The following is a 27,895-nucleotide window of genomic DNA, read 5'->3' on the forward strand; positions in this document are numbered from 1 at the left end:
TTTTGGGACAGCCCAAAGTGCAACACCATTTATTACAATTAGTTAACCGTAAAGTGACAAGATAAATACGGTTGTGTCAGTGCTCCAAATATTGTTTTCTATAATGTCACCCAAATCTTAATTCTGAGGCACAACAATTGATACCACAGACAAGAATGAATTGCTCATATCGCTGTATTCTTAAATGACGTGATGTGAACGCGATAAGGAGAAAGAGGTCAACATAGACACTGTTAATAAATCAGTCATCAATAAGTGTGTAAGTTGAAATTTTTTCATAAAACTCAGTGACACAATTTGATTAGACATTTTTCAATTTTCCGTAAAATAAATAAGTATATATTGTAAAACTAAATTGCTCAGACAAAGTTGACCATCGGAGATTTATATCCCCCTCATTCATGTACCTCCATTGTTTATACATCCTATACGTTCACATGTTTGATTTTAAGCGTTTATAATGATGGTTTAAACAGAAATGCGCTTCAAATTTATATAGTGTTATTTGTTTTATGGACGTCTATCATATAATACAATTGTACTTTCTAATAAGTCATCATGACACATTTTTACATTGGTTAATCATAGGATTGTTCTGTTTCATTTGGCTCTCGTATTCAAACAACCGACGTTAGTGTTTCCGCTCAGATTTAAAACTGACATGATGGCTTTCGATAAGATTAATTGCTTTATAAATGGAAACATAACTCTAGCATCGATATCTTCGTTATTGTGTATCAATTATTTAACTTTTTAAATTTGTTACTCCAGGGATGTTGTTTGATGAATTTGAATTTTTCGAAATACTGAAGAGGTTCTTCATGAGAAATAGATTACCTGATTCGCTGTATTTGTCAAAATCTAAAGTTATTTTGTGTCATCAATGCCCTTCAACCCCGTACTAAATCTAAATTTGTACTGTGGTGGTTCTAGTGCTATTGAAAATTCTTTTGTAGTCTGGCCTCAAATAATGATTCAACAGATTTTTAGTAAATAGACAGAGAGAAATAAAACAGAAAAATTATCAGCAATACAATTTCACTCAAAAAACGATAAACACCAATTTTAACTATGACGATACACATTCAAGTAGATTGCAGCTAGCAACACAGGTTTCTCATAGCCCCTAGTTTAAAATTAACAAGCCCTTTTCACCCAGTAAAATGAGATTTGTTCGCGTCGTCTGTTATTCGCAATTTACTAATTTAGATAACACTAGAAAAAAACGTCTGGCTGACAAAATTTTAGGCCTGGTACATTAGATGAGTTCAATCACTTTGTCCCGCGCGTTTTGATCGAACACTTTATTGTAGATTTCTGGGGAAAATATTTATTATAGTATTAACACGCGATTTCTTGTCGATTCTATATTTTCTTCGAAATGTAATCTGTTAAAGAGTGACATATAGAAAGGTTATGAAATTTATATAAGATTAACACTACAACGAGTGCCCGTCTCTTTACAAGTACTTGTATTCCTTCAAATTTTGGGCTATTGTGACCTTGCTCAGCGTGATTGTTTAATAAAGACTAAAAAAAATATATAACATGCTTGTCTATGGTCTTGTGCTACCAATATATACATGTACATTTCATATGTGTCGACTGTACAGCAGGAGGAGCAACCGAAAGCGAATATATTGTCTTGTTCCTTAACAAATATTGAATCATGACCAAACATAGTACATGTATATGGACTTATATGACGCTATATATTTAGTATGCTTATTACCAAATTATTGTGACCTCGGATGACATGCACAAAAGGGCATTAAAATATAATGAATTATCCAAGGTACCGCTTTTAAGGTAGCACGATACAAAGATTGTTTCACTCCCAATTAGATAACTTTAAACTGATGTAATTAATTACTTCTCTCTTTAAATTTTATAAACGGGGTACCAAAAGAAAGCTTTTATATTGTGATAATTTCTTTATGATATAATTATTACATAATTAATTGTTATGTAATTAATTGTTATATTGTGATGTCCACACTTGAACGAATTTAGCTTCTTTGTTATTCATAGCATTTCAAAATATTTTATAGATTCTTGTAGAACACAGCTTGACCTCTAAAACTGTATCTCAGATTTCCAAAAACATCAATAGAACAAATTTCTTACCCAATTAAATTAAGTGATCTGTTATGAATTGATGTTGCAAGCTTCATTGAATGTTTATTAGAAAATGAAATTCAATAGGAAAAATCTGAGACATGGTTTTGCAAGTCAAACTGTGTTGTACAAGAATCTATAAAATATTTTGAGATGTTATGAATAACAAAGAAGCTAAATTCATTCAAGTGTAGACATCACAATATAACAACGTATTACATAAAAAATAATTAATTATGTAATGATCATGTCATAATGACATTATTACAATTTGAAAGATTAATCTTTCTCCTTTCTTTTGTTCCATCATTTATAAAATTTAAAGAATGATGAGAGGAATAACATCAGTTTAAAGTTGTCTGACTGGGGATGAAAAATCTTTGTATTGAGCTACCTTAAGATTATTAACCGTTGATAGACTGTAAACAAACTTATTTTGATGATAATTTATTTCGTTTTACCCTTTCTAGTGCACTTCGTGACTATTCAATTTCGCGATTTTCTAATTTACTGGATATAGTTTAATAAGGAAGATCAAAGTTTTACATATTCGCGACGAATTATATTCGCGTATTTTTTCTTCTCGCGAAAGTCGTTGATTTTGTAAGATTATTTTTCTTTTCTTTGTTGTTGAAAATCGGTGGAACTTGTAATTCCTTTAAAGAAATCTTATTATAGAACATCTTTAAAAGATCCCAGTTTGATTTGATGTCTCATTTAAACCATAGCATATAGAAGACGCGGACTCGCGCTGCTCGATGTTTATATGATGCTTGTGGCGACATGCACATCAGTGTTGGCGGACACATAGTCTTTAAAATATTATTAATTTATTCATGCTTCTTTCCTGCTCCTCTGAACATGCTTTTACAGATATTATATTTTGAAATTATTTTACAATAGTGGTGTAATGATTAAATAGAGAAGGCGGAAAAACATTGTATTACCGAGTCATCCAATGGTTTAGAATCTTTTAGAATTGTTAATCTGGCGTTGCCGATCGTATTTGCTGTGTCTATTGTGTACCTATCTTAGTTTTTAGGATGATATACATATACTAAATTGTCAAAAATTAAAATCAAAGAGCAATAACTACTATAGAAAGTCGTCCAATATATTTTGTAATTTTGCATTATGTAGCCCTTATATTGTTGATCGTTGGTCTTTACTGCATTTTACAGTTTCAACCCGTCTATTAAACCTTTCAAGATAACACATAAAAACTGGAAAATTTGTTAAAAATTAGTGGTTAAATTGAAGAAAAAAAACATAAGCAGTCATCCAATAGTGTTTGTCATATTGAAATTGTATGTAGATCTTGTACTGCTGATCATTTTCTACCTATCAAATCTTTTGGTTTTCGATATAATAGACAAAATCCCAAAAATATCAAAACATAGTTGTCTGAGGACAATAATTCCCTTAGGATTGAATATTAAAAGTTTCAATGGAAACGAGAATTAGATAGATTTTGACCGGTTTTTGCCCCTAGCAGATTTTCTCTTATTAGTATGGTACAAATAATAAAACATTTTACAATTATGTTCTTTTTTCTCCATGGTTATTGACTGACCGACTTAAAAACACAAATTTAGTACTAAATACTCTAAGGAGAATTCATCCCAATTTTGGTTAAAATTGGTTCATTAGTTTTTCAGAGGAGAAGATCATTTAAAAAAAATTACAGCGACAAGGGACAAGGAACGACAAGTGAAGGCAATATCTCAAATGGCCAAATGAGTTAGGTGAACTTAAAACAAAAATATGTAAGGCAAAGCCTCGTGTCATGAAATGATACTCCGAGGTAAACGTCTTTTGTTAATCCTAGTCATCCGGAGCAGTGGACTAACATAAGGCAGATACACATTCAATAAAAGTATATACAATGCATTTAACATGATACATTATTCACTTGTTGACTATTGATGCGGTTGATCCAATGATTTACCATCCCCTGCTATAAGATAGTCAACGAGGCCAACAGAAATTGTATCAATTGATATCAAAAGTCAACAACTGTTTTATTAAATTCTTTCTTTTTATCAATATCGAATTTACCTGTTTCTTTTTTAAATATACTAAATGTATTATATGCTTTGGCAGTTGCTAGCTTTTATAAGTAAACATATCAAATAAAAATAATTTAATTAAGATAATTAACTTCGAACATAAAAAGAATAAAAAATGCGGGAAATATCGCGGCGTAAAAACCAATGTATTGACGTTGCCGAGGAATATACTAGTTATAGGCTCGCGTTAGCTGTTCCATAGCTGTTTAGTAACCGCGTGATTTCTGTTTATATGAATATGATTTGTTAAAGAAGATTCTCTGTGTTTTTATCCAATGAATGAGATTTTTTGTAGTCGTATAACAAAACGGTATTATATTTTAAAAAAAACTGACATGAACAAATAAAAATAAAAGGCAAAAATAGTATACCTCTGTTCAAAAGTCACACTGAATTGATACAAAACAAACGACAACATACGTAGAAACGGACTATTTAATAACAACTGCTATATTCCTGACTTGGTACAGGCATTTTATTTAAGAAAAATAGTGGGGTGAACCTAATTTTATGGCTAGCAAAACCTCCCACTTATTTGGCTATGTTAAGAATACCGCTTAATGATAACATTAAGTGCTAGGAATACAGTACAAATAAACTCAAGAACAATCGACAGAGAAATACATAATTTATTACATAAAATTATATATAAACAAGCAAACCACGGAATAATAACGGACAACTTACATGAAATTACGACAGTATACCGCAATATAATTGAACTGTCCGTGACGAGAATATTGCAACGCCACAAAAAGTAGGATTTATTTTATCAAAGGTATATTTCTAAAAATGAAATAAGGATGGAGTTTGCAATGTTGTTATATAATGTTTTGTCTAACCATTACAAGAATATTGATATAGAACTGTATTTTGTTGTGTAAGCATATCTATTTTGTAACAATTTTGGTTTTTCTTCTAAAATCAAAAGCTGTGTAAAAACTAGGAAAATCAGTGCATAAAAATCATAAAAATGACCTAGCTGAAGAATATCTTTAACTCTTTCATACAAAATAAAAATAAAAAAGAGTGCAACCAGACTTACAAAAGAAACATCACAACTTACTACATGAATATTGGATGTACAAATACATTAGATGTAAGTATAGCCTGAAATATGGATTATTCAGTGATATGACATAACCAATATATCTGAAAGTAAAATTAAAGAATTTTGCTAAGTGCTTTCTCTTTTTGTCTATTAAGAGGTTAAAAGGTTCTGAATGAATTCTGTTTCAAACGAGTACAAATCAGATCGACTAGTAGGGGTGCAACATTAGTACCCATTGGAATATCAACATATGTTGAAATATTTAAAATCTTCCAAACTCAACAAATATATTGTCGGTTAAGAAGTCCAGCCTTTTGATAAAAGCATTTTCAGTGCATTTTCTGATAAAATGAGATAGAACAATAATGTTATCAATATTTTTACTATCAAATAATGCATATTGATACGAAAAGCAATCGAAAGTATCAAACATGTCCATTAGGTTGTTCTTCACTCTTATTTCAATGTCTGATTTACAAAAGAAAATTAACAGCAACACGATAACCTATTTTCAACACACATGATATTAAAAAATGGACAGACATTATGCAAATGCTAATACCAGAAGGAAACATTTTGCGCTTGCTTTGAATTTTCAAACAACGAAACAGTTTTCACGTAAAAAAAACAAATGAAAAACGCTATGACTGCAAAGCAATTATTTGAGTGTGTATGTTTAGCCAAATTAATCGATTGAAGTAAGTGATCTAAGTAATTGAATAACCATTGTATCTTTTTATTTGAAAAAAGGAACAATGTCAGTTGTGTTAAACGAACAACACAAAGGTGTTAACATGATACAACTAGGATATAGCATTGACAATTACAAATGAAGCGACATGTTATAATTTTCAAATTTAAAAGGGAAAAAACGTTTCGAAAAACTAAGAATTTTCTTACCCCAGGAGTAGATTATCTTAGCCGTATTTGGCACAACTTTTTGGAATTTTGGATCCTCAATGCTCTCCAACTTTGTATTTATTTGGCTTTTTAACTATTTCGATCTGAGCGTCACTGATGAGTCTTATGTAGACGAAACGCGCGTCTGGCGTATAAAATTATAATCCTGGTACTTTTGATAACTAATTAAAATGTTTTGGGTATTGATGTATCTTACAATTAAATGAAAGAAGACTTATTTTAGGTTTAAATTTGTGTAAATACGCGTAATATTGTTCGTCTGTAATATTATTAACTTCCATACAGCAATTATTGGAAATAACTTTAATAATGCGTACATCAAAAGCCTGTAATATTTGAGGAGTTCTCTACGACCCTTTAGTCGGTGCCACTTTTTATAAATAACGGCAACTGTATTATAAAGCTGTTCGAAAGTCATAAATCTGGGTTACAAACTAAAACTAAGGCAAACATAAGAGGAGAACAACGACACAACAGAAACACTAAAATGCAACACAAACAGAAATGAACTTTGATATTAACAATGGCCATTTTCTATACTTGGTACAGGATATTAAAAGAAAAACAAATGGTGGGTTGAACCTGGTTTTGTGGCTAGCCAAACTTCCCACTTTAATGAAAATGTTAAATATAACACTAAAATGACAACGTTACATGACAGGACTACGATACAAATAATAAACGTCTCGTTCCCCATGCTATCACCAGCTCAGTATATTCCGCAACATTGTGTCGACATTAAAGATCATTGAATTTTCATTTTCTGTGAAGTTAATGTATATAATGATGAATCATTCATACAACTACCCCTAAGGGATATACTTCCTTAGCCGAGTAAAGTTCTAAAACAGCGTATTAAATTTGTGTTTTTTTTACCTAAAGGTTTATTTAGCCTTGTCAGTTTTAGCACAAACATTATTTTTTTTGGTTTTTAAAGCTACTCAATTTGGTATTTGATTTGGCTGTCAAACTGTTGCTTTAACATTAATGGTTTTTTTTTTGACAAATACTCATTTCGACAGTTTATGTAACGTCTCTTCGGTAGATGCTCGATGTTTTTTTTCTACGTTTAGTGATTTATAAGCTATAACACGTCGTATTTTCAAGCCGCCCGACTGTTTAAATTGGAGCGCCTTTGTTGAGTTTTATGATGAATGTGACTTACCGAATTAGATTATTTACCGGATTTGTTATCACATAAGCAACAAGACGGGTGCCACATGTGGAATAGGATCTGCTTACCCTTCCGGAGCATGTGAGATCACTCCTAGTTTTTGGTGGGGTTCGTGTTGCGGATTCTTTAGTTTTCTATGTTGAGTCATGTGTACTATTGTTTGTCTGTTTGTCTTTTTCATTTTCAGCCATGGCGTTGTCAGTTTATTTTCGATTTATGAGTTTGATTGTCCCTTTTGTATCTTTCGTCCCTCTTTTATGTAGATGGAACGCGAGTCTGGCGTACAAACATTTAAGCCTGATATATTAATATGTTTTTAAAATCATTCGGTTCATACAATTGTTGGTAGACGTCGTGTCCCCTATGATATTAATCTTTAGGTAGTCCGTCTTTTCTGATGATGTGAAACATCATTAGTATGTAAATATTGAAACAGCTTTTTCGGAATTGTTGAGTTTCAAAAGCTGTATAATTTCACATTTTACTTATCATTCCGCCTGTTGTAATTCGGGCTTCACTGTTTAGTCCTATTTAAACCAACGACGTTCGGTCTAGGGTAAAATACTAAAATTCTGGTTTCTTTGACCTGTTTTACAACCATTTGGTCGATGCCACTGTCGTTTACGAGGATATCAAAAGGCCAGAAGTCAGCACTTCAGTGACCCGCATCTCAGTTATTTCCGGAAAAAACAACATTAAGATGCTCGTTTTATTTTTTCATGTCAAAATTACGGTCAGCTTGCTTTATATATATTTTTTGTATCTCGGTACTGACTGTCATTTATAGTGAATTCTTTTGGACATTTATATAATATCCAAGCACATGAAGTTTGCACCGTGTGTCCTTTTAATGTTTTTAAAAGTTAAAAGCAGTTACAAAATTTACATTAAAAATTGTGTCGATACGATTTCATAAACGCATGTAACCGTTTGGGACCAAAGACCTAACATAAAACCTTTTAAAAAATATGGGTTTTGATTTTTATTGTCTTATTTGCAATTATAAAACATTCTCTTACAATAATAATGAATGAAATACAATTCACAAATGGCCTGTGTTTACGCTGGAATGACAGTGTAAGTTCAAGTAGGACTTTACTTTAATTATATTTGCAAATCATAATGTTCTTGCGTCTAGGGATTTGTATTTTATCGAATAAACAGGTTAACTGGAAATGAGATCGATACAATTTTTCTGAAAATAACAATGTTTTTGACTACATCCTTGTCAATGACAAGAGTTTTCACTCAAATATAGACAGAAACATATTAAAATTATTATTCATAATAGACAAGTTTTCATCGACTAAAATGTAAAAAAAAATCTTGTAGAAATGAAGTAGATATCAAAAACCACCGGACATATTTATATACAGATTGGTCTTTCATATTTCATTGTTATCTATCCCCAATTTGATTTACATTTTTTCATTTCTTCATTCCAATAATTATTCATTTTATATGCCAATGGTAAATAATTGTTAGCCTCGTGTTCTTGATGGGTGTATGTGGAGAGGACTGTCTTGAGGTTACTGTATACACTACTTTAAATGGAGGACAGAGAAACGGGTATAGTGTTTAGCATATCATCGCTTGTATTAACATTGCGTCATAGATTAAAAAAAATCAAAAAAAATCAGTGTATAGATATAGGAAGATGTGGTGTGAGTGCCAATGAGACAACTCTCCATCCAAATAACAATTTAAAAATTAAACCATTATAGGTTAAAGTATGGCCTTCAACACGGAGCCTTGGCTCACACCGAACAACAAGCTATAAAGGGCCCCAAAATTACTAGTGTAAAACCATTCAAACGGGAAAACCAACGGTCTAATCTATATAAACAAAACGAGAAACGAGAAACACGTATATATTACATAAACAAACGACAACTACTGTACATCAGATTCCTGACTTAGGACAGGTGCAAACATTTGCAGCGGGATTAAACGTTTTAATGGGCCCAAACCTTCTCCCTTTTTCTGAAACAATAGCATAACATCACAACATTTAAAAACATACGATAAAATATCAATTAGCAGACCCAACTCAATCAAAAAACGTATGACTACACAAAGAACGAATAAATTTGATCTGCGATATCTGAATACAAATGCACAGTAAATTAAATATTAGAGACAAACAGTAATGACCAAAAGGCTATCAAACAAATTCAAACACACTGAGAAATATTTAACCAATCAATGTTCACTTTAGAAAAAAACCGTTTTTTTATAATCTTGAAGTTTATACAAATGTTGTAAGAATAAGTGAAAAATTGAAGATATTACAAATAATCAAAGCTGGTATACAGCCAAGATCCATATAAATAAAAAATGACAAAAAAGCATTATAAACAGTATCAACAGGTCGAATTAACAAGTACATTTGTTTGTGATAATATGTCTGTGTCTTTCTATGGTGTTGTGTTACTTTATTTAAATAAGCTCATCATAGATATGTATAAACAATAAAGTTAAAAACCTGTTAAAGCAATAAAAGAAAGACGTATGGGCAACAACATGTTTATAATGCAGGTGGTTTGGCTAGCAATTAAAACAGGCTTAAACAAAAATTACAATGCGCTATAAGCTGCTCACCATTTTTTTTAAATGTCATGTACCAAGTCAGGAATATGGTAGTTTTTATCAAATATTTCGTTTCTATGTTGGTTGGCGTTTGTGTTTTTTGCATTTAAATGTTCCTGTTGTTCGTTTTTCCTATTATAGTTAATGTGTTTCCCTCGGTTTTAGTTTACAAAAGTATTAGGTTTCTCTTAATCGCTGACTTTTGAACAAAGGAATACTACTGTTTATATATGCAGAGAAACAGCTTCATACCTGTTTTATTTATAATTTGAAATTTATATGTGTATATCATTTTCGATACGCTATATCCGAAATAAGCGAGGGGCGGGGTTTTTTTTAATTAGCGGAGATTACTTTAAATGTCGACATTGATCAAGGCACGTCACTTTTATCAAATGCTAATTTTCACATGTAATTCACTGCTTACAGAAGTTTTATTTTAAATGTTAGTATGCAATATGCATTTGTTTGTTACGTGTTTATTAAATAAATGATAATCAAAGCTCCTGTAATTAAGTTGGTATATTACTTGAAACTTTGAATTAAAGTGATGTTCATACAAAACCAAATCATTCAAATCTTTTCTTACATTTTAAACTACCATATTACGTCTAGAAATGTCATATAATACCTTAAACCTTTTAAACATTAGATTAAAACATGACACAATAAGCAATTAAAATCTTTACGCTATACTTTGAATAGCAAAACAAGACGTTGCATATATTTCATCAAAAGAAGATTCTCTTGTTTGCTCTTAAATATTTGCAATAAATCAGTAGGTTTCTATAAAACGATGACGTTTTGTCATTGGGTAAAAGATTTGTTATGCATGCTCAATTCTAGTAATAGAAATCTTTAATCAAGCAAAAACATTGTTTCAAGTTGATGTTTCGTCGAGAAAGATGAACGGATGAAATATTTGTTTATTATTTCTGCTTTTTCCGATTTAATATTCTGTGAAGATCAATTGCCTTTCGCTGATATTATAAGATATAAATTTTCTTGAAAGTGTCTTAATTCCATCACTTTGATTAAATTATGCCCTGTTACTTCAAGGGTTATAACTTTTTAACGCCGTTTACGAAACAAGACGTCAATATTCCATCCCACTGTTGTTGATTTGTGTAAGCCAATTACACCACGGATAATAGAATTCATATCAAGCGTGTCTGCTGCAGCAAATTGCGTAATGAAATGTCAAATTGATAAATACTGTGCTAATAAAGATAATATTCAATTGTACTTTCGATTTCAATTTTAATGACAAAATACGTCAAACACCCTGTTATAATGTTCATCACAAGAAACACAAATTTGTGAGAGCTCTCTAATTATTGTTCGCCAATATTCAACTTAAATTCTTGTCTGATCGGTATGTTAAAAAAGTAAAATCACATAAATTTTGAAATCCGAGGAAAATTCCGAACGAAAAGTCCGTTATCAAACTGTTCTGTGTCCCTTATTTTCATGATATGTTTAAATACAATTCTCGGGCTTCTGTATTTGGTAAAAACTGTCGAAATTTTGGTTCATCATTGCTCTTCAACTTTGGCCTTTCAATATTTTGTTTCAATTATTACTGAGTGTTGAGTCTTTTGTAGACGAAACGAGTGTCTGGCATACACAATATTAATCCTGGAATCTATGATGAGTTTGTTTTTTCAAAGAGTTTTCAATCCACATAAAACAAATTCCTTCGGTTCCAAAGTTGTAAACTTATGTAATTGATTTGTGGCAATTGTCATCGATCTCAATCTATTTTGGCGAGAAACTGGTGTACTCATTTTAGGCCGCAGATTTAAACAAACACATATATATATATTGCACAGTCAGTATCATACATTTTCTATATGATATACTCAAAATTCTCTTGACATTTCAGAACACACAATTATTTCAGATCATTAAACAACGAATGAGCTGTTAAACTATCATCAAACTAGGTTTTCTGTATTTTGAATCTTTTTCATGTATTTTTTAACTGCCATTTTCTAATCTATCAAGAACCATAACAACTGAACGGCAAAAACATCGTCAATATCAAAATTGACCACCATTTTGTCATCAGTTACAGAGCATTAGAATTTTAAAAGCATTGGTTGAACGGTTTATAAGTAATTGCACTGAAACCATTTACACTGAAATGTTCATAAAGATCAAGGATCAAAACTCATAAATGATGTATATGAAAATGGACAATATTAAACTTGACTTCCGTTTTTTTTTCATTAGTAACAACATTATATAATTTGAATACCATTGGTAGATAAATGAATGCAACATTAGTATACTGCTGTTCAAAAGTAAATTGATTGAGAAAAAACAAATCCGGGATACAACTAAAACCGAGGGAAATACATTTAGTAGAAGAGGAAACAACGGAACAACAGAAACACTGAAGTGCAACAACAACAAAGGCCAACATACAAAGAAACGAACTATTTGATAACAACTGCCATATTAATGACTTGTCACAGGACATTTTAAGGAAAAATGTCGAGTTGAATCTGGTTTGATTGGTAGCTAAATCTCTCGCTTTTATGGCAATGTTAAAATAATATTGTTAAAATGACAAATCTACGTGACAGTTATACAGTACTAACAAACGCAAGAACAATCAACACAGAGAAGCGCAAAAATAAAAACAATTGTAATCATATCAGTAGAAGATTTCATAACTTATTTAACCGAAACCGCATAAAATGCCTTTTTCAGTATATCGCACAGTAAAAGTAAAAATCGTTAATGAAGAACTTGGCCTTCGTTTTGTCATTAGTATCAACATATCAGTGCATTTGTAAGAAGTTGCACGTAAACTGTTACTCGGAGTCAATTTAGAAGGAATCAGTGTTAGTTTAAAAGAGGGGCGATATATAACAGAAGGACATTCAAACTCATTAAATAGAAAAAAAACTGACAAAAAAATGGCAAAAAATGTAAATTATAGGCAGACAAACAATAGTACAAAAAAACAAAATTTGGAAAACTACAGACTAATCAACACGAATCCCTCCAAAAACTGGGCTGATCTTATGTGCTCCGGAAGGATCAGCAGATCCTGCTCCACTTGTGGGACCCATCGTGTTGCTCATATTGGTACGAACTCAGTAACTTCTTTAATTCGGTAGGTCACGACACAAATCTTTGCCCCTGTTAGAAGTCCTACATTTTGAATTCGTCAATAAATAAGTTGCCATGCTTAAAAAAATTTCGCCAGACGCGCGTTTCGTTTATTTAATACTCATCAGTGGCGCTCAGCCGAACAAGAAAGATAACCCCTGTATATGTTGGTTTTTTTTTAAATCAAGTTTTACCTAGTATTGATCACAATAATTGTGCAACGGGGTTGGTCCCATCAACACAATAAACCATTACAGACATTTAGAGAGCAACATAATGGACAGTTGAAGAATTTCAAGTGTGCATCCTGAATGAAAAGCTATCGCATCTAGACTATTTTCATACCCATTTTCATTCTAATTTTATCTGTGTTATCAAATCAAACAGATATGTTGTGTATTAAAGAAAAGTCAAAAGTCTTTCTAAATTCAAAGAAGATTATAAATCTGAAATGCCTTTCCAAGAATTAAATTCTTGATCAATTTATTGTATGAAATGGATTCATTAAATGGGATAGGTCTTTTAATTTTGAATTTAATTCAATGACTATCTTCTATTGACAACTGATTGTCGATTAACAATTTAAATTCAATTATTTCTTGCAATTTTAACTTTAAATGGGACATTTTATTGTCACTTATTGAAATGTGATAATTGGAAGTACTGTAAATTGAAGAAAATATTTGCCATGATTACCCAAGTAAATTTTGCTTCAAATTGTTCTAACTGCATTTCAAAAGATCACCGTCTTTGATGGGGATCACATTTGGTGAATGGATGTTTTTTCCCAGAAAATTTCTTTAAAAAAACAATTTGTTGTACATGCAGCAAATGCTATAAATATAAAATATCAGTTAATCGATGTTTCAACAACTAACCATGAACATGGAATAAAGTTCGTAACAAACTACCATATTGACTAAGCCTTTTTACAAAATAATGTTCTATTGATGCAGTTGACATGTGAAACCGACCTATATCAAGATAAATAAATTTACTACGAACTTGCTTGTCTTCAAAGCATCTAGAAGTTAAAGATTTTTTTATTAAATATTTTCCTTTTTTGACAATATTTTGTCATGATGGTTGAAATTCATAAGAATAAAAACTAGCTTGCTGCCATGTCATGCTACAGTAAGGAGTACTTATTACCTAGACTTAACTATGGATTTAAAATTGAGAATGGAAATGGGGAATGTGTCAAAGAGACAACAACCCGACCAAAGAAAAAAATAACAGCAGAAGGTCACCAACAGGTCTTCAATGTAGCGAGAAATTCCCGCAACCGGAGTAGTCCTTCAGCTGGCCCCTAAACAAATATATACTTGTTCAGTGATAATGAACGCCATACTAATTTCCAAATTGTACACAAGAAACCAAAATCAATATAATACAAGACTAACAAAGGCCAGAGGCTCCTGACTTGGGACAGGCGCAAAAATGCGGCGGGGTTAAAAACATCATTCGTAAATATAGCTCAACATGCAGACTTTTTATACGTTCAGGTATTTCACATCCAATTTTTTATGGAAATATTCTTTATAAAGCACAAAGGTGTCAGTATTCACCTCAGAAACTTACAAGACCTTTAAATAGACTGATTAAGAAGGGATATAATTACGATACTGTTGTCAAGTCATTAAAGATTGCATATTTTGGCGTTAATATTGAGTCACTGATAAGGTCTTTGCGTCGGAACTAAAGACATTTATTCTAAAAACAGTTGTTGGCATGACACGGGTTATGTTCTTCTCATATATGTTATGATGGTATGATACTAAACCCCTAACGGGAAGGATTGTGCCTGATGTTCATATGATGAAATCATAATCTTTCAGTCAGTTTAATTGAAGTCTGGAGCTGGCATGTCAGTTAACTGCTAGTAGTCTGTTGTTATTTATGTATTATTGTCATTTTGTTTATTTTCTTTGGTTGCATCTTCTGACATCATACTCGGACTTCTCTTGAACTGAATTTTAATGTGCGTATTGTTATGCGTTTATTTTTCTACATTGGTTAGAGGTATAGGGGGAGGGTTGAGATCTCACAAACATGTTTAACCCCGCCGCATTTTTGCGCCTGTCCCAAGTCAGGAGCCTCTGGCCTTTGTTAGTCTTGTATTATTTTTTTATTAGTTTCTTGTGTACAATTTGGAAATTAGTATGGCGTTCATTATCACTGAACTAGTATATATTTGTTTAGGGGCCAGCTGAAGGACGCCTCCGGGTGCGGGAATTTCTCGCTACATTGAAGACCTGTTGGTGACCTTCTGCTGTTGTTTTTTTATTTGGTCGGGTTGTTGTCTCTTTGACACATTCCCCATTTCCATTCTCAATTTTATTGTGAAATCTCAACCCTCCCCTATACCTCTAGCCAATGTAGAAAAGTAAACGCATAACAATACGCACATTAAAATTCAGTTCAAGAGAATTCTGAGTCTCATGTCAGAAGATGTAACCAAAGAAAATAAACAAAATGACAATAATACATAAATAACAACAGACTACTAGCAGTTAACTGACATGCCAGCTCGAGACTTCAATAAAACTGACTGAAAGATTATGATTTCATCATATGAACATAAAGCACAATCCTTCCCGTTAGGGGTTTAGTATCATACCATCATAACATATAAAATATATTTGTATGTTCACTTTGGTGTCAACATTTGAATTAAAATAAAATGCAATCTAAATGAATATAAAGCCTGAACTAAATATTGTCTAAAAACGTACAGACTTTGTACTTCGCAGCATTGTTCCATCAGAGAACAGTTTATACTCTCTTTAAATGAATGTCCCGTTACGTTGAAATCGCTTAATTATAAGAATTATTTTACAGAATTGTGTCATTGTATAGTTTATATAATTCATGGATTTGGCTATAATTTTTGGACCTTTTGGATTATAGCTCTTCATCTTTTATATAAGCTTTGGATTTCAAATATTTTGGCCACGAGCATCACTGAAGAGACATGTATTGTCGAAATGCGCATCTGGTGCAAGAAAATTAGAACCGTTAATTTTATTATATAGCTAGCTATGAAACCGGGTGTAATTCATCATTTTCTACCTTAGAAAATACCTGTCAAGTCAGGAATATGTCAGTTGTTATCTTTTCGTTTGATGTGTTTAAGCATTTGATATTGCCATTTGATCAGTGACTTTCCGTTCTGAATTTTCCTCGGAGTTCAGTATTTTTGTGATTTTTGTATTAAAATCCCCATTTGTCATATTCTTGCCTGTAATAGGGTCAAATTTGAGAACATTAAAATTATCTACCATATCATTGTGATACCTTTGTAATATAATAATAACACCCGGAAGTTTAAATAGCGTTGACTTCTGACAAATATTTCAACTTCAGCTTACAAAGCTAGAGGAAACACAAGGTACTTATATTTCAATTATGCAATCAAAGTTTATTGAACAATATATTAGAAATTAAGGTTAGCTTAACAAATACATTCATATAATTATCTTCATTTAATTGTTTCGAAATCCGTCATTATTATCATAATTTAAATTTATTTTATCTTAAGAGCACATGCTTTTGGCTACAGAAGCCCTACTGAATGTTTACTTTTGTAAACTAACACTGCTCGTGTTTTGTAACACTAGTCGTTCTTTTTTAACGTGTTCCTTTCACAAAAAAATAATTATACAGAGTTATGCTGAAAATCGACTTAAAACGACAATAAAAAGATTTTCTCAACTCACTAGCAGAAATTGTTTTACGGTCTCCAAACTTTAAGATCTGTAAATTGTGACAAGTTAGCTGAGCTTGGATTTTTATAGCAGTTTATAAATGTATACAAGAAGACGGTTTGCCTGTTTATGTCAATATAGAATTGTTGCGAATACCTCCAGTTTTTCAAAAACGTTCATTTATATCTTCTTAATGCATTTTTCGAAATTTCAACATAAATAAACTAATGTTGACTCTAATTTGTGTTTGTTTGTTATTTGCTGAACGTCAGGTGGCGAAGGTTTCATGCATGAACAGAATCACGACGTAACAATAAATCCAATTACTTTGGATGTTAAGTATATTTATAAAACTTTGTTTACGCTTAATTATAGAGAGATGCCACATGTAGGGCAGGATCTGCCTACCCTTCCGTAATACCTGACCCCCAGTTGTTTGGATGGTTTGAATTGCTCCAATTTGTTTTTCTATGTTGTTTTGTGTACAGTTGATTGTGTTTTCTTTTTAACAATGTTTTTTAGTTTATTTTCGACTTACCAGTTTGATTGACATGTGGTATCCTTCGCGTCCCTTTACAGTTTGTCTTGCAAAAATGAATCATTGTTGTGTTTTTGTGATTGCGTAGCCTGTTTTATAGTTCTGGTTAAAGACGAGCCACAGTTATCGCTCTTTGATTGATTTCCTGAAAGATTCATGGTACTTTTGTTTGATGAAAATTTGATAAAATGGTCTTAAAATCACGGAATTTATGGGATCAATATCTGTACAGTTCATTTGTTACAAACATATATAGCACACTTATGTCAAGAAGATATTCCAAAATTAACTAAAATCCGCTTAAACAAAAAAGTTATCCTATCAAAGATAGAAAAAAAAATTAAAAATCGAAATTTTGAGTAAATGTCTAAAATGTAATCCCGTTTACCTCCAAACGCAGCACATGAAGGTATACTTGTTATTTCTATTCTTAATTGACTAAGTAACATATAGCTTTTTTGAAAGCTGAAGTCAAAATATCACCATAGGATCAAAATGTATCGTATGCCATTAATGTTTTAACGCATCGTCAACATGACTTTTTCGTTTAATTTAGACTTGGCAAAGACCATGTTCACTTAGCATATTAATCTATTGCAATAAAAAATCAAAATATCTAATAACAGTTGTAGATTTAGCTAACAAAGTCCTTATATTTGTATAAAGTAACATTCGTTTATAGTAGAAAATTGTTTTAACGTTGTATAAGCTACACTTAAAAATTGCTCGCCGGTCCCTCTCTGTGATTACCATTAGTTAACGCTAGTTCATTTCCCAATCAATCTATCATCAAAAGAAAAACAACTCATTCGATTTTTGTTCATAGTCTTTTCAAAAATGATGAACGGTTCTTTATATTGGTATGTAATCATTTCAAACGTTTCAAATTTATGAAATTATATTCGTACATCAATGTTTTTGATACACCAATAACAAAAACTGAAATATATTGAATTGATACATTTTGCAATTATTAAAAATTATATCAGAAACGTAAACTTAATTATAAAATAATGAACCTGTTAAGGGGAGAGAATACTCGCATAAATTTTTCGAATGGCACATAATACAACGGAATGTCACTCTTGCATACAAATGGCATTTCAATATAATAAATTAACTGTGTAATCGTCCGCCACCTTCAATGATGATTCTAAATTATAGATATAACCAAAAGTTATTAATCTATCGATAGTGAAGACTTATGAAAGCTAACCCACTGTAAAAATATTTTTTTGCAATTTTTTAAAACTTCCTCAGAAAAATGCTCGAGCCATTTGACTTTCATAGCTCAAAATTAACGTTTTTACACAATAATTGAATAAATTAGTTAAAGATTATTCGCTAATCAAAGTGTAAGACGCAATAAAAATCGTATGCTTGCACCATCCTACAGAATTACGGATTTAATTAAGTCATGAACATTTCGACATTTCTTCGTATATTTATATCAAACCCGGTTTTAACCAAATCACAAGTTCGTGTTAAGATCCGACTAAATACCTATTTCCCGATATGGTCAAGTAAAGTTGCTAGTTCCCTATTATCCAAGCGATACATTTTAAATCGGTTTTCCAAGTGTGTTGTTTTGTTTAAAAATACTTCTTGAATAAAGCGGGATTCTAGTATATTATTCAAGGGAAATAATCCAGAAGTAAACTGTAAAAACAACTATACCGAACACCAAGGAAAATTTAAAACGGAAGTCCATATTTTATATTTTTAGAATGTCAAACCCAAAAGCTCAAACACATTGAATATTCAAAACCATCTGACATATATTCTTTACTTCGTATAGGCATTTCAGTATGTAGCAAATGGTTGACTCAACTGGGTTAAAAGCTAGCTTCACTTCACTTGTATGACATTCGCATATAATTCCATTATATTGAAATGAATGTGAGAGCAAAACAAACAGACATTATAGGTAAAAAAAAATAATATTGGGGTTTGGCAGTCAAAATTGTGTTATAATTTAATTCTCTATAAACACAAATAAAGGAAAAAAGCATGACAAGAAACACAAAAATACAAAGATGAACATAGCACAATAACATACCGGCCAGAATGTACAAATACCAAGCAACGTCAAAGGTGTATATGTTACCAAAAAATGATATAAATAGTAAATGTTACTAATATATAAAGACAAATAAAAAGAACACAATAACATAACGGCCAGAATGTAAAAATACCAAGCAACATTAAAGATATGTTACGAAAAATGGAATAAATAGTAAATGTTACTAATATATAAAGACAGATAAAAAGAACACAATAACATGTAATAAGGATGATAAACAACGTCAATACATAGAACATATACTTCACAACGTCCATGTATCATTTTTGAATTTGAAACGGAATATTTATGAACAAGGCCGATGAACGTTTTTCGAATATGGACGAGCGTTCTTTGATATACCCCTGGTTCGTCAAACTTCTGCTCAGACACTGTTGACGTTTTACAAAGTCTGAATAGGAGCTGCAATCTCTTGTTTACCGAATAAGTTGGGAAATGTATATCTCATATGCTGGTGAAGTTGATAAATTGCCTCTAAAATTGGGAAAATTGATAATTTCAGAATTAAAATCGTCTCGTTTGTCATAGATTCAGGTACTCAGAAGACTGTGTATGTCAAATTCGATGTATAAGTCTAAAAATGAGACAGGGGACCCCGTATTTCTAGGTCTGGGTACTATATTAATGGAACGCAATCAGAAAAGTTTTGATTGTTAATGGAAAGAACATCATCAATATATTTGAATGTAAAATCAAACAAGTGAAACTGCGAGCTACTGCTCACTGATGATACCCCCGCCGCAAGTGGATAATATTAATAGTGTAAAAATATGCAAGTGTTCGGTAAACAGGAAGTTGTCGAGTGATGAATCTGAAAACGCATCACACGGTATAGCTGACTTATATAAATCCTGAAACCAAATTTCAGAAATCGTTGTATTGTAGTTCCAAAGAAAAATGTGACGAAAATTTTCAACTTGGCTATCATGTGTAAAATCATACAAGTGTTCGGTAAACAGGAAGTTGTCAAGTGATCAATCTGAAAGCGCATCACACGGTATAGCTGACTTAGATAAACCCTGATACCAAATTTCAGAAATCCTTGTTTTGTAGTTCCTGAGAAAAATGCGACGAAAAATATTCATGGGACGGACTGACTGACGGACGGACAGACAGAGGTAAAACAGTATACCCCCCTTTTTTTAAAGCGGAGGTATAATAACCTGGCTGAATTTAGTAACTCAAGTGATTAACAAAACAATAATAACATACAACTTTAATTATGATGTGTTTTCAAATACCATTATTGATATAAAAAAGTAAGAAGAATTGGTATGAATGTCAATTACACAACTTGCCTTCAGAGGCAGACAAATTATAAAATGTAAAATATAGGCAACTCTCTCACAATAAAAATGTATAACTGAAATATAAGGAAATTCCCCTCATCTAGCACAAAACACATTCTTCACACCTCAACCGTGACAACGTGTGCAACAAACCCGTCGACCATATTTGATTTTTATTGCTCAAATAGGAACATTGTTATGTAGATGGTTATAAAATAAAATTCTTAAAATGCAGTAAAGAGCTGCAAGGATTATACTTGATACACCAATACTAACACCTAGTTTATTAAAAGAGTTAAAATGTTTAATTTCAAATCTAGAATTTCATATCATAAACTTATTCTTGTTTATAATTTTCTCAACAATAAAGCATCCGAATACTTAAAGGAACTATGTTGTCCAATTGTTAACCTACATAGTAGAAATCTAAGGTTATCTGTAAATAATAATTTAGCTGTTGTGCGACCGAACACAAATCAATGAAGAAATCTTTGGCATTAGAGCTCCTCGGTACTTTGGATTAAAATTACCAAATAAAATAAAATGTTCTGTAAACTTTTAAACAAAAATGTATATATTTCTAAACTGTAAATGATTTAGAACAGCTCACTCATAGTATGCATGTGTCTTTCCAATGGCAGGATCCTGTAGTTCAGATGTTGTCATTTGTTGTTAATTATGTTGTACATAAATCAGGCCGTATTTTTCTCTTTTAAAAGTGTTAATTTTTTGGTCGTCGTCTTTATATTGTTCTATAAGGTATGGGTTTTGCGCATTATTAGAGGCCGCACGGAGACAAACAGTTTGTCTCTGGTGGCAGTTCTCTCATTAGCAATAATGCCACATCTTTTAATATGTATATAAACTTTGTTATAAATCAATCAACATCAAAATTACAAATCAAAATGATATGAAAATATCATTTTTCATGAAAAACAACTAGCATATACACCTGTTTTCGCATAAAATCAAAGTTTAATAATTATTGTAAAAAGTAGTATATTTTCCTTTTTAGAACAAAAATCATGAACCAAATGTCTCAACCGTTTGCATGGAAACGATATTTACGAAGTTGCGATGCTCTTGGATATGAACCAGATCCTTCTGTAGAACCAATACTACTTAACAGATATAAAACTTTATATCAACAGTACTGCCATGATAATGATATTGAAAATAGTCCATATACAGATCTTAATGACAAGGTTCCTGAAGAAAAGGTAGCCCAACTTCTGTTCTTAGATCTTTGCGAAGAACTTGGTTATAAGTCAATAATAAATATAAGACGCAACCTTTCAGATTTAAAACATCATATTTATCATAAACTTAAACCAAAGAAACCTGAGTTTATATATGATCTTGGAAGTAGGGCAGAAGGTTTGAGGATATCAACGTCTGATAATGATCAAATGGTAGTTTGTGCAAGCAGCATAATTGTAAATGATATAAGTGAAATATTGTATCTAAATCCAGGCGCCGGAAAAGTCATATTAATTATGGAAAATACTACAGTAAAACCTGGATACGTTCGTTTACAAGTCAAAGATGGAAGATCTGGTGAGAAACGATTTACGAACTGTTACTCTACTTATGAAGGAACCACTTATCTTTCAAGCTCAAAATATCGTGAATTTATTTTACCAACACTTGGAAAACATGTCGTTATACATGGCCCGTGTACTACCATCAGGCACGGACATAGAGATTCAGACACTGCGTATTGTATTAGATGTACTGTTCTACCTATAGAATGTATCGACTGGAATCAAAGATGTAAAAAGTTTTCCTGGCCCTCAAAAGATCTGATTGAAGAGTGCATTGCACAAGGTTGTCAGCTTGCCCCAGTTGGTAGTAAAAACTCTTCATGTGAACACTTAGAATGGAGAATATCATTTATCTTAATGGAAAAGAAACTTTTATTTTCATTGAATCATTGTCAATTTTTATGTTATGGGATGCTCAAAATATATCTTAATGAAATATTGAATAAGTACGAAGGTATGAAGGATTTAGTTTCATCTTATATTATGAAAACATCTCTATTCTGGGAAGTTCAGTCAAGTTATAATAATCCATGGCATTTTGATACGTTGTTACAGTCTTTTGGGAGATGTGTTAAAAGAATATACAAGTGGGTACAGACAGAAAACTGTCCAAATTTCTTCATTCCACAGAATAATATGTTTGAAAACAGAATATACGGATGCAAAAAACAACAGTTACAAACTTTACTGGAAACACTGCTAGGGGAAAAGTTTTATGGATTGTACAGATGTCAGTCGATAGACCTTCCGTATTTGGTTTTCCAAGTATTGATTAATGATCTCCAAGAAATACACGTGTCGTTAAAAGAGGATGACTACATTTCAAATGAAGATATAGAAATACACACTTGGCACGAAATTAATGCGCAGTTAAACTCGTTCCTGTTTCAACAAATCTTTAAAGAGGATTTGCAAAATCTTCTTAGTGTATTACAATCAGTGAAAGAAAAGGAACCTTTGTCACTTTTAAAATACACTGCAGTGAAAGCTTGGATCAGTGAAGTCATAGTATATATAAATTCTCACAAGTTTAAAGAACTAAAAAGTCCAGAACTTGGGACAGCAAAGAGTTGTGATATTTTTAAAACATGCAGTGATGTGTTTCTCATACATGATCATCCAGGTAGTGTTGCATTGTTGTATCTGGCTACAATGATGTATATTACAGGGCAATACAAATCTTGTTTAGAAGTTATCATCAAGAGCAACAAACGTTTAAAAGAAGGATATTTACAGGTTATTTTCTTTTCAACAATCTTACAGATACAAGAATTGCGATTAGAACTAGAGACAACTTTCATGACCGAATCACTTGGAGTCGATAATACTTACCTGTATATCGATCCTAGTCTCTATGCATCGATGTTATCGGTGTTGTGTCATCATCGTCTTTTTGATACAGCTGGCACCGAATTTGAATTTCAACTATTACAGGAAATCAGGTCTGACATGCCATTTTTAAAAGTTCTTTCGTTTCAAGAAATATCATGGCAAATTGTGGGCATTTGTGCTGAGATTATAGGGAAATATGATGAAGCTTATAGATGTTATTTGAAAGCATATAAATCAACAAGATTCTTTCTTACTGACAAATCAATTGTGATAAGGATCATATGTTTGATTCAGAAATTATTAAAAATAAACAAACACTTTTAATAATACCATTAAAACTGTTCCAATGCTATTTTTAATAACATTTATTTTCACACTTCATATAAACCATAAGGTAGCATATTAATCTATTGCAAAAAAAAATCATAATTTCAAATAAAATTTGTAGATTTAGCTAACTAAGTCTTTATATTTGTATAAAATAACGTTCGTTTATAGTGGAACATTGTTTTAACAATGATTTAGCTGCAATCAAAATTTGCTTGCTAGTCCCTCTCTGTGATCACAAATAGATAACTCTGGCTCATTTCCCAATCAATATATCATGAAGGGAAGTAATTTCGTGCCATTATTATTCATAGTCTATTTCAAAAATGATAAAAAGTTCTTTATATTGGTATGTAAAAATTTTAAACGTTTCAAATTTATGAAATTATATTCGTATATAAATTGTTTTGATACATCAATAACAAAAACTGAAATATATTGCATTGATTCATTTTGTAATTATTCAAAATTATATCAGAAACCTAAACATAATTATAAAAAAAATGAACCTGTTAGAAGAGACAATTCCCGTATAACTTTTTCGAATTGGCACATACAGTACAGCCTGTGACTTTCTCTTAGTTATGTCCACCCTCTTGCATGGTCAACATCCAATGGTGGACATTTATTGGGGTATTCAATCTTGAGATGTTGGCCATTTATTGGGGTCATAAATCATAGGCAGATTTTTCATCTAATTATGTTAGCTGTAAAAATCAATCAGGGTTGAAGTTTTCAGCTGGTATATGTTTCATTAAAATTTACCTGTACAGGTAACTTGGGTTTCTTTTAAAATTGACATTTCACTTTTTTTGAAATGTAGAATAAAATATTGTTTTTGTCTGTTAATTTATTAAAAAAAAAAAATTCTTTAATTATATTTCTTATTTTTTAATTGTTTTTTTTTAATTTTTGTATGTTTTGTTTCTTATTCTTTTAATTTCTTCTTAGTAAGAATCTTGAGTAGAAATGGCAAAAAGTCAAAGCTAAAGTTATTGACTAGCATTTGAAATAAACAGACTTTTAATAATTTTTTTAAGTAAAAGATTACATTGCATTCAATAGTGTGTTAACATTATTTAATGAATTCTTACTATTAATAATAACTAATAATCATGCAAGTGATATTTTAAATTAAAAAAAATGAAAGTAATTAAACAATTTGGTTTCTTAACAAAATAAGATGATCAATATCAATCCTTTTACAATAAATTTTGATAACATCTAATAGTATTCTGGAAAACTACGTATACAAGTACCATTATATGGTTTAGGAAAAAACTAATTTTGTTTATCTTAATTTTTTTCAAATCTCAAAAACAAGAGTTGTGCACAAACAATCACTGAAAAGACTTATTTTCAAAATTCCCATTAGTTATCATCATATTTTGATAAATGTTCATTAAAAATGCTAATCATAATGAAAAATGTTCTTATATATATCTGAATCAAATGAATCTTATGAAAAGAAATTGTCTTGAAACTTATTAAATATGTTATCTTCAGTTTGGTTAATTTCTTTCAAAATTTGTCTCCAGAAAAAATAAAGTGCACTTCTAAAGATGGTGACACTTTAGTTTAATGGTCTATTAATAGACCACTTTGGAGTTCATCCGTCACCGGAAAAAACTCGTCAATTATACGCGCCTTTATCACCGTCATTTGTGCGTTTAGGGGCGTCGTCACTTCCCTTCCAATGTTGAGCGAGTGGTTGGAAAACTATAATTCTATATTGTACGAATTATTCGGCAAATTGAATTCTCAAAATTGACAATCAACACTGCTGTCATTAGGGAATTGTCAGTAAGTACCTACAGAGCAACCATTATTTCTAGTTTATCCTGCACAAAGACGATCATTAAGACGCTTGATGAACGTAAATAGTGCAGGGATACAGGCGACCCCCTCTATCTGGTAAATGACGTCATAAAGGTGTGCATAATTGACGAGTTTTTGCCGGTGACGGATGAACTCGAAAGTGGTCTATTAAATCATTTTTTTCTTTGTCCAACTTAGGTGATACCAGAATAAAATGATATATATAGAATAAAAAATGAATTTAAAGAAAAATCTAAAAATAAAAACTTATGATTAAAACCTTTAAACTTGATTGTGTCAATAGGTAGAGATTTTTTGGTCATAATTTAGAAATAGAAAATAGTGGACAATATAAAATTCCTAGAAAGGATAGAATGTGTAAACAGTGCCTCTTGTAGATCAATAAAGGACACCTATTCCTTGATTGTAAAATTAACAAAACAATTTTGAGAAAATCTATTTGAAAATTATTTACATTCTCATTATTATGCCTCTAACCCGAGAACAAAAAGTAAAAGAAATGCTTAACCTCTAAAACATGGATCATGTTTAACATGTGACAATAAAAATATTATCAAATTTTGCTGTTGTAAATATTTCTAATACTTATAAATATTTTATTCAATAAAGAAATAATGAATTGCCTAAATTTTATTTAGCATAAGTCCTAAAGACAATCTTATTAAATCATATGTTAAACAATGTTGAATGCAGATCAGTCTATCTACAATAATAAACCATTTTGATTTTAGAAAATTAATTTGAGAAACACCTTGTCAATTGAAAAAGGCAGGCATTGTAAATGTTTGCAGTATATTTGAAAATGATATTCATTTATTCTTCACTACCAAAAAAATAGACTTAATATAAAAAATAACTTAAATTAATCAAAAATTATTTAAAAGGTATAATATCAAAACTAAAAGTCAGGAGACAATTAATTTTTAATTAAGCTGTTTGTTCAATTAGTTTTATTTTTGAATTTCTTGTCATTATCACAGTTATTAAATTTGACAAACACATACATGTATATTTTACCTGAGACACCTGACCTGTAAGTTATATAATTTTAACACTTCAATGCATTCAAGATTTCCCTTTATCCTTGACTAGTTTTTGAGTAATACCTTGTGTATTAAAAAAGCAACAGGGGGTATGATGATGAACATATAGGGCCACCATGGTGAACATATTTGTTATGGCCACCATTAATAAGATAAAGTCACAGGTAGTACTGTAATACCACGGAATGTCACTCATCATACAAATGGCACATCCATATAATTAATTAACTGCGCAATCGCGCTCCACCTTCAATGATGATTCTGAATTATAAATATAACCAAAAGTTGTTAATCTATAGATAGTGGAGACTAATGAAAGCTAACCCACTGTAAAAAAAAATTTTTGCACTTTTCTAAAACTTACTCAGAAAAAATTCTCTAGCCACTTGACTTTCATAGCTCAAAATTAACGGTTTTACAGAATATTTGAATAAACTAGTTACAGATTATTCGCTTCTCAAAGTGTAAGACGCAATAAAAATCGTATGCTTGCACAATCTTACCGAAATACGGATTTAATTAAGTCCTAAACATTTTGACATTTCTTCGTATATTTTTATTGAAAACCGGTTTAAACAAATCACACGTACGTGTTAAGATCCGACTAAATACCTATTTCCCGATATGGTCAGGTAAAATTGCTACATAAGGAAACGCAAAGAAAAGAACTCACCAAAGTGCAATTAAAGAATAACAGCGAAACGATTCTACAAACTGTGCTGCGCTTTTCAATTTGAGTTGAATCGATGACATACGGAAAAAAGAAAACACGTAACAATTAGCATAATAGATGATAGCTTAAATGAATGTGTACGATTTCATAAAAGATTTTCAAACTTTCAACCACGTAACTTCCGATCGGAGGAGTCATGTGTCAGAGTTCAAAAAGAGCTTACAAATGTAAATTTGAAATTATTTTCACAGATATGAAAAAGATATGTTGCAAAGTTTCCTTGCACTTTTAAACGACTTTCCGCTGTTTGGCGCCACCTTATTAGTTTAACCACGCCATATTCTGTATGTGCTTGTCCCAAGTGAGGAGCTTGAAATTCAGTTGTTGTTGTTTGTTACAGTATATATGTTTTGTTTTTCATTCATTGTAATTTGTAAATAAACAAGGCCGTTAGTTTTTCTGTTCGAATTTATTT

General features: G+C 31.2%; 1 protein-coding gene across 1 annotated transcript; it reads left to right on the forward strand.

Moving 5' to 3' along the window:
- The first annotated feature begins 16,352 nt into the window (after window positions 1-16,352).
- On the forward strand, window positions 16,353-27,880 carry LOC134712331 (uncharacterized). Its single transcript, XM_063573773.1, has 3 exons — window positions 16,353-16,436; window positions 21,678-23,932; window positions 27,398-27,880. The coding sequence occupies exon 2, from the start codon at window positions 21,688-21,690 to the stop codon at window positions 23,860-23,862; it is 2,175 nt and encodes a 724-aa protein (XP_063429843.1). The 5' UTR covers window positions 16,353-16,436; window positions 21,678-21,687; the 3' UTR covers window positions 23,863-23,932; window positions 27,398-27,880.
- The last annotated feature ends 15 nt before the right edge of the window (window positions 27,881-27,895 follow it).

This window comes from Mytilus trossulus, chromosome 3 (assembly GCF_036588685.1).
Source record: "Mytilus trossulus isolate FHL-02 chromosome 3, PNRI_Mtr1.1.1.hap1, whole genome shotgun sequence".
NCBI classification, from domain to species: domain Eukaryota; kingdom Metazoa; phylum Mollusca; class Bivalvia; order Mytilida; family Mytilidae; genus Mytilus; species Mytilus trossulus.

Coding starts and splice junctions, on each gene's coding strand:
- LOC134712331 (XM_063573773.1), top strand. CDS start 21,688: ATGAACCAAATGTCTCAACCGTTTGCATGGAAACGATATTTACGAAGT.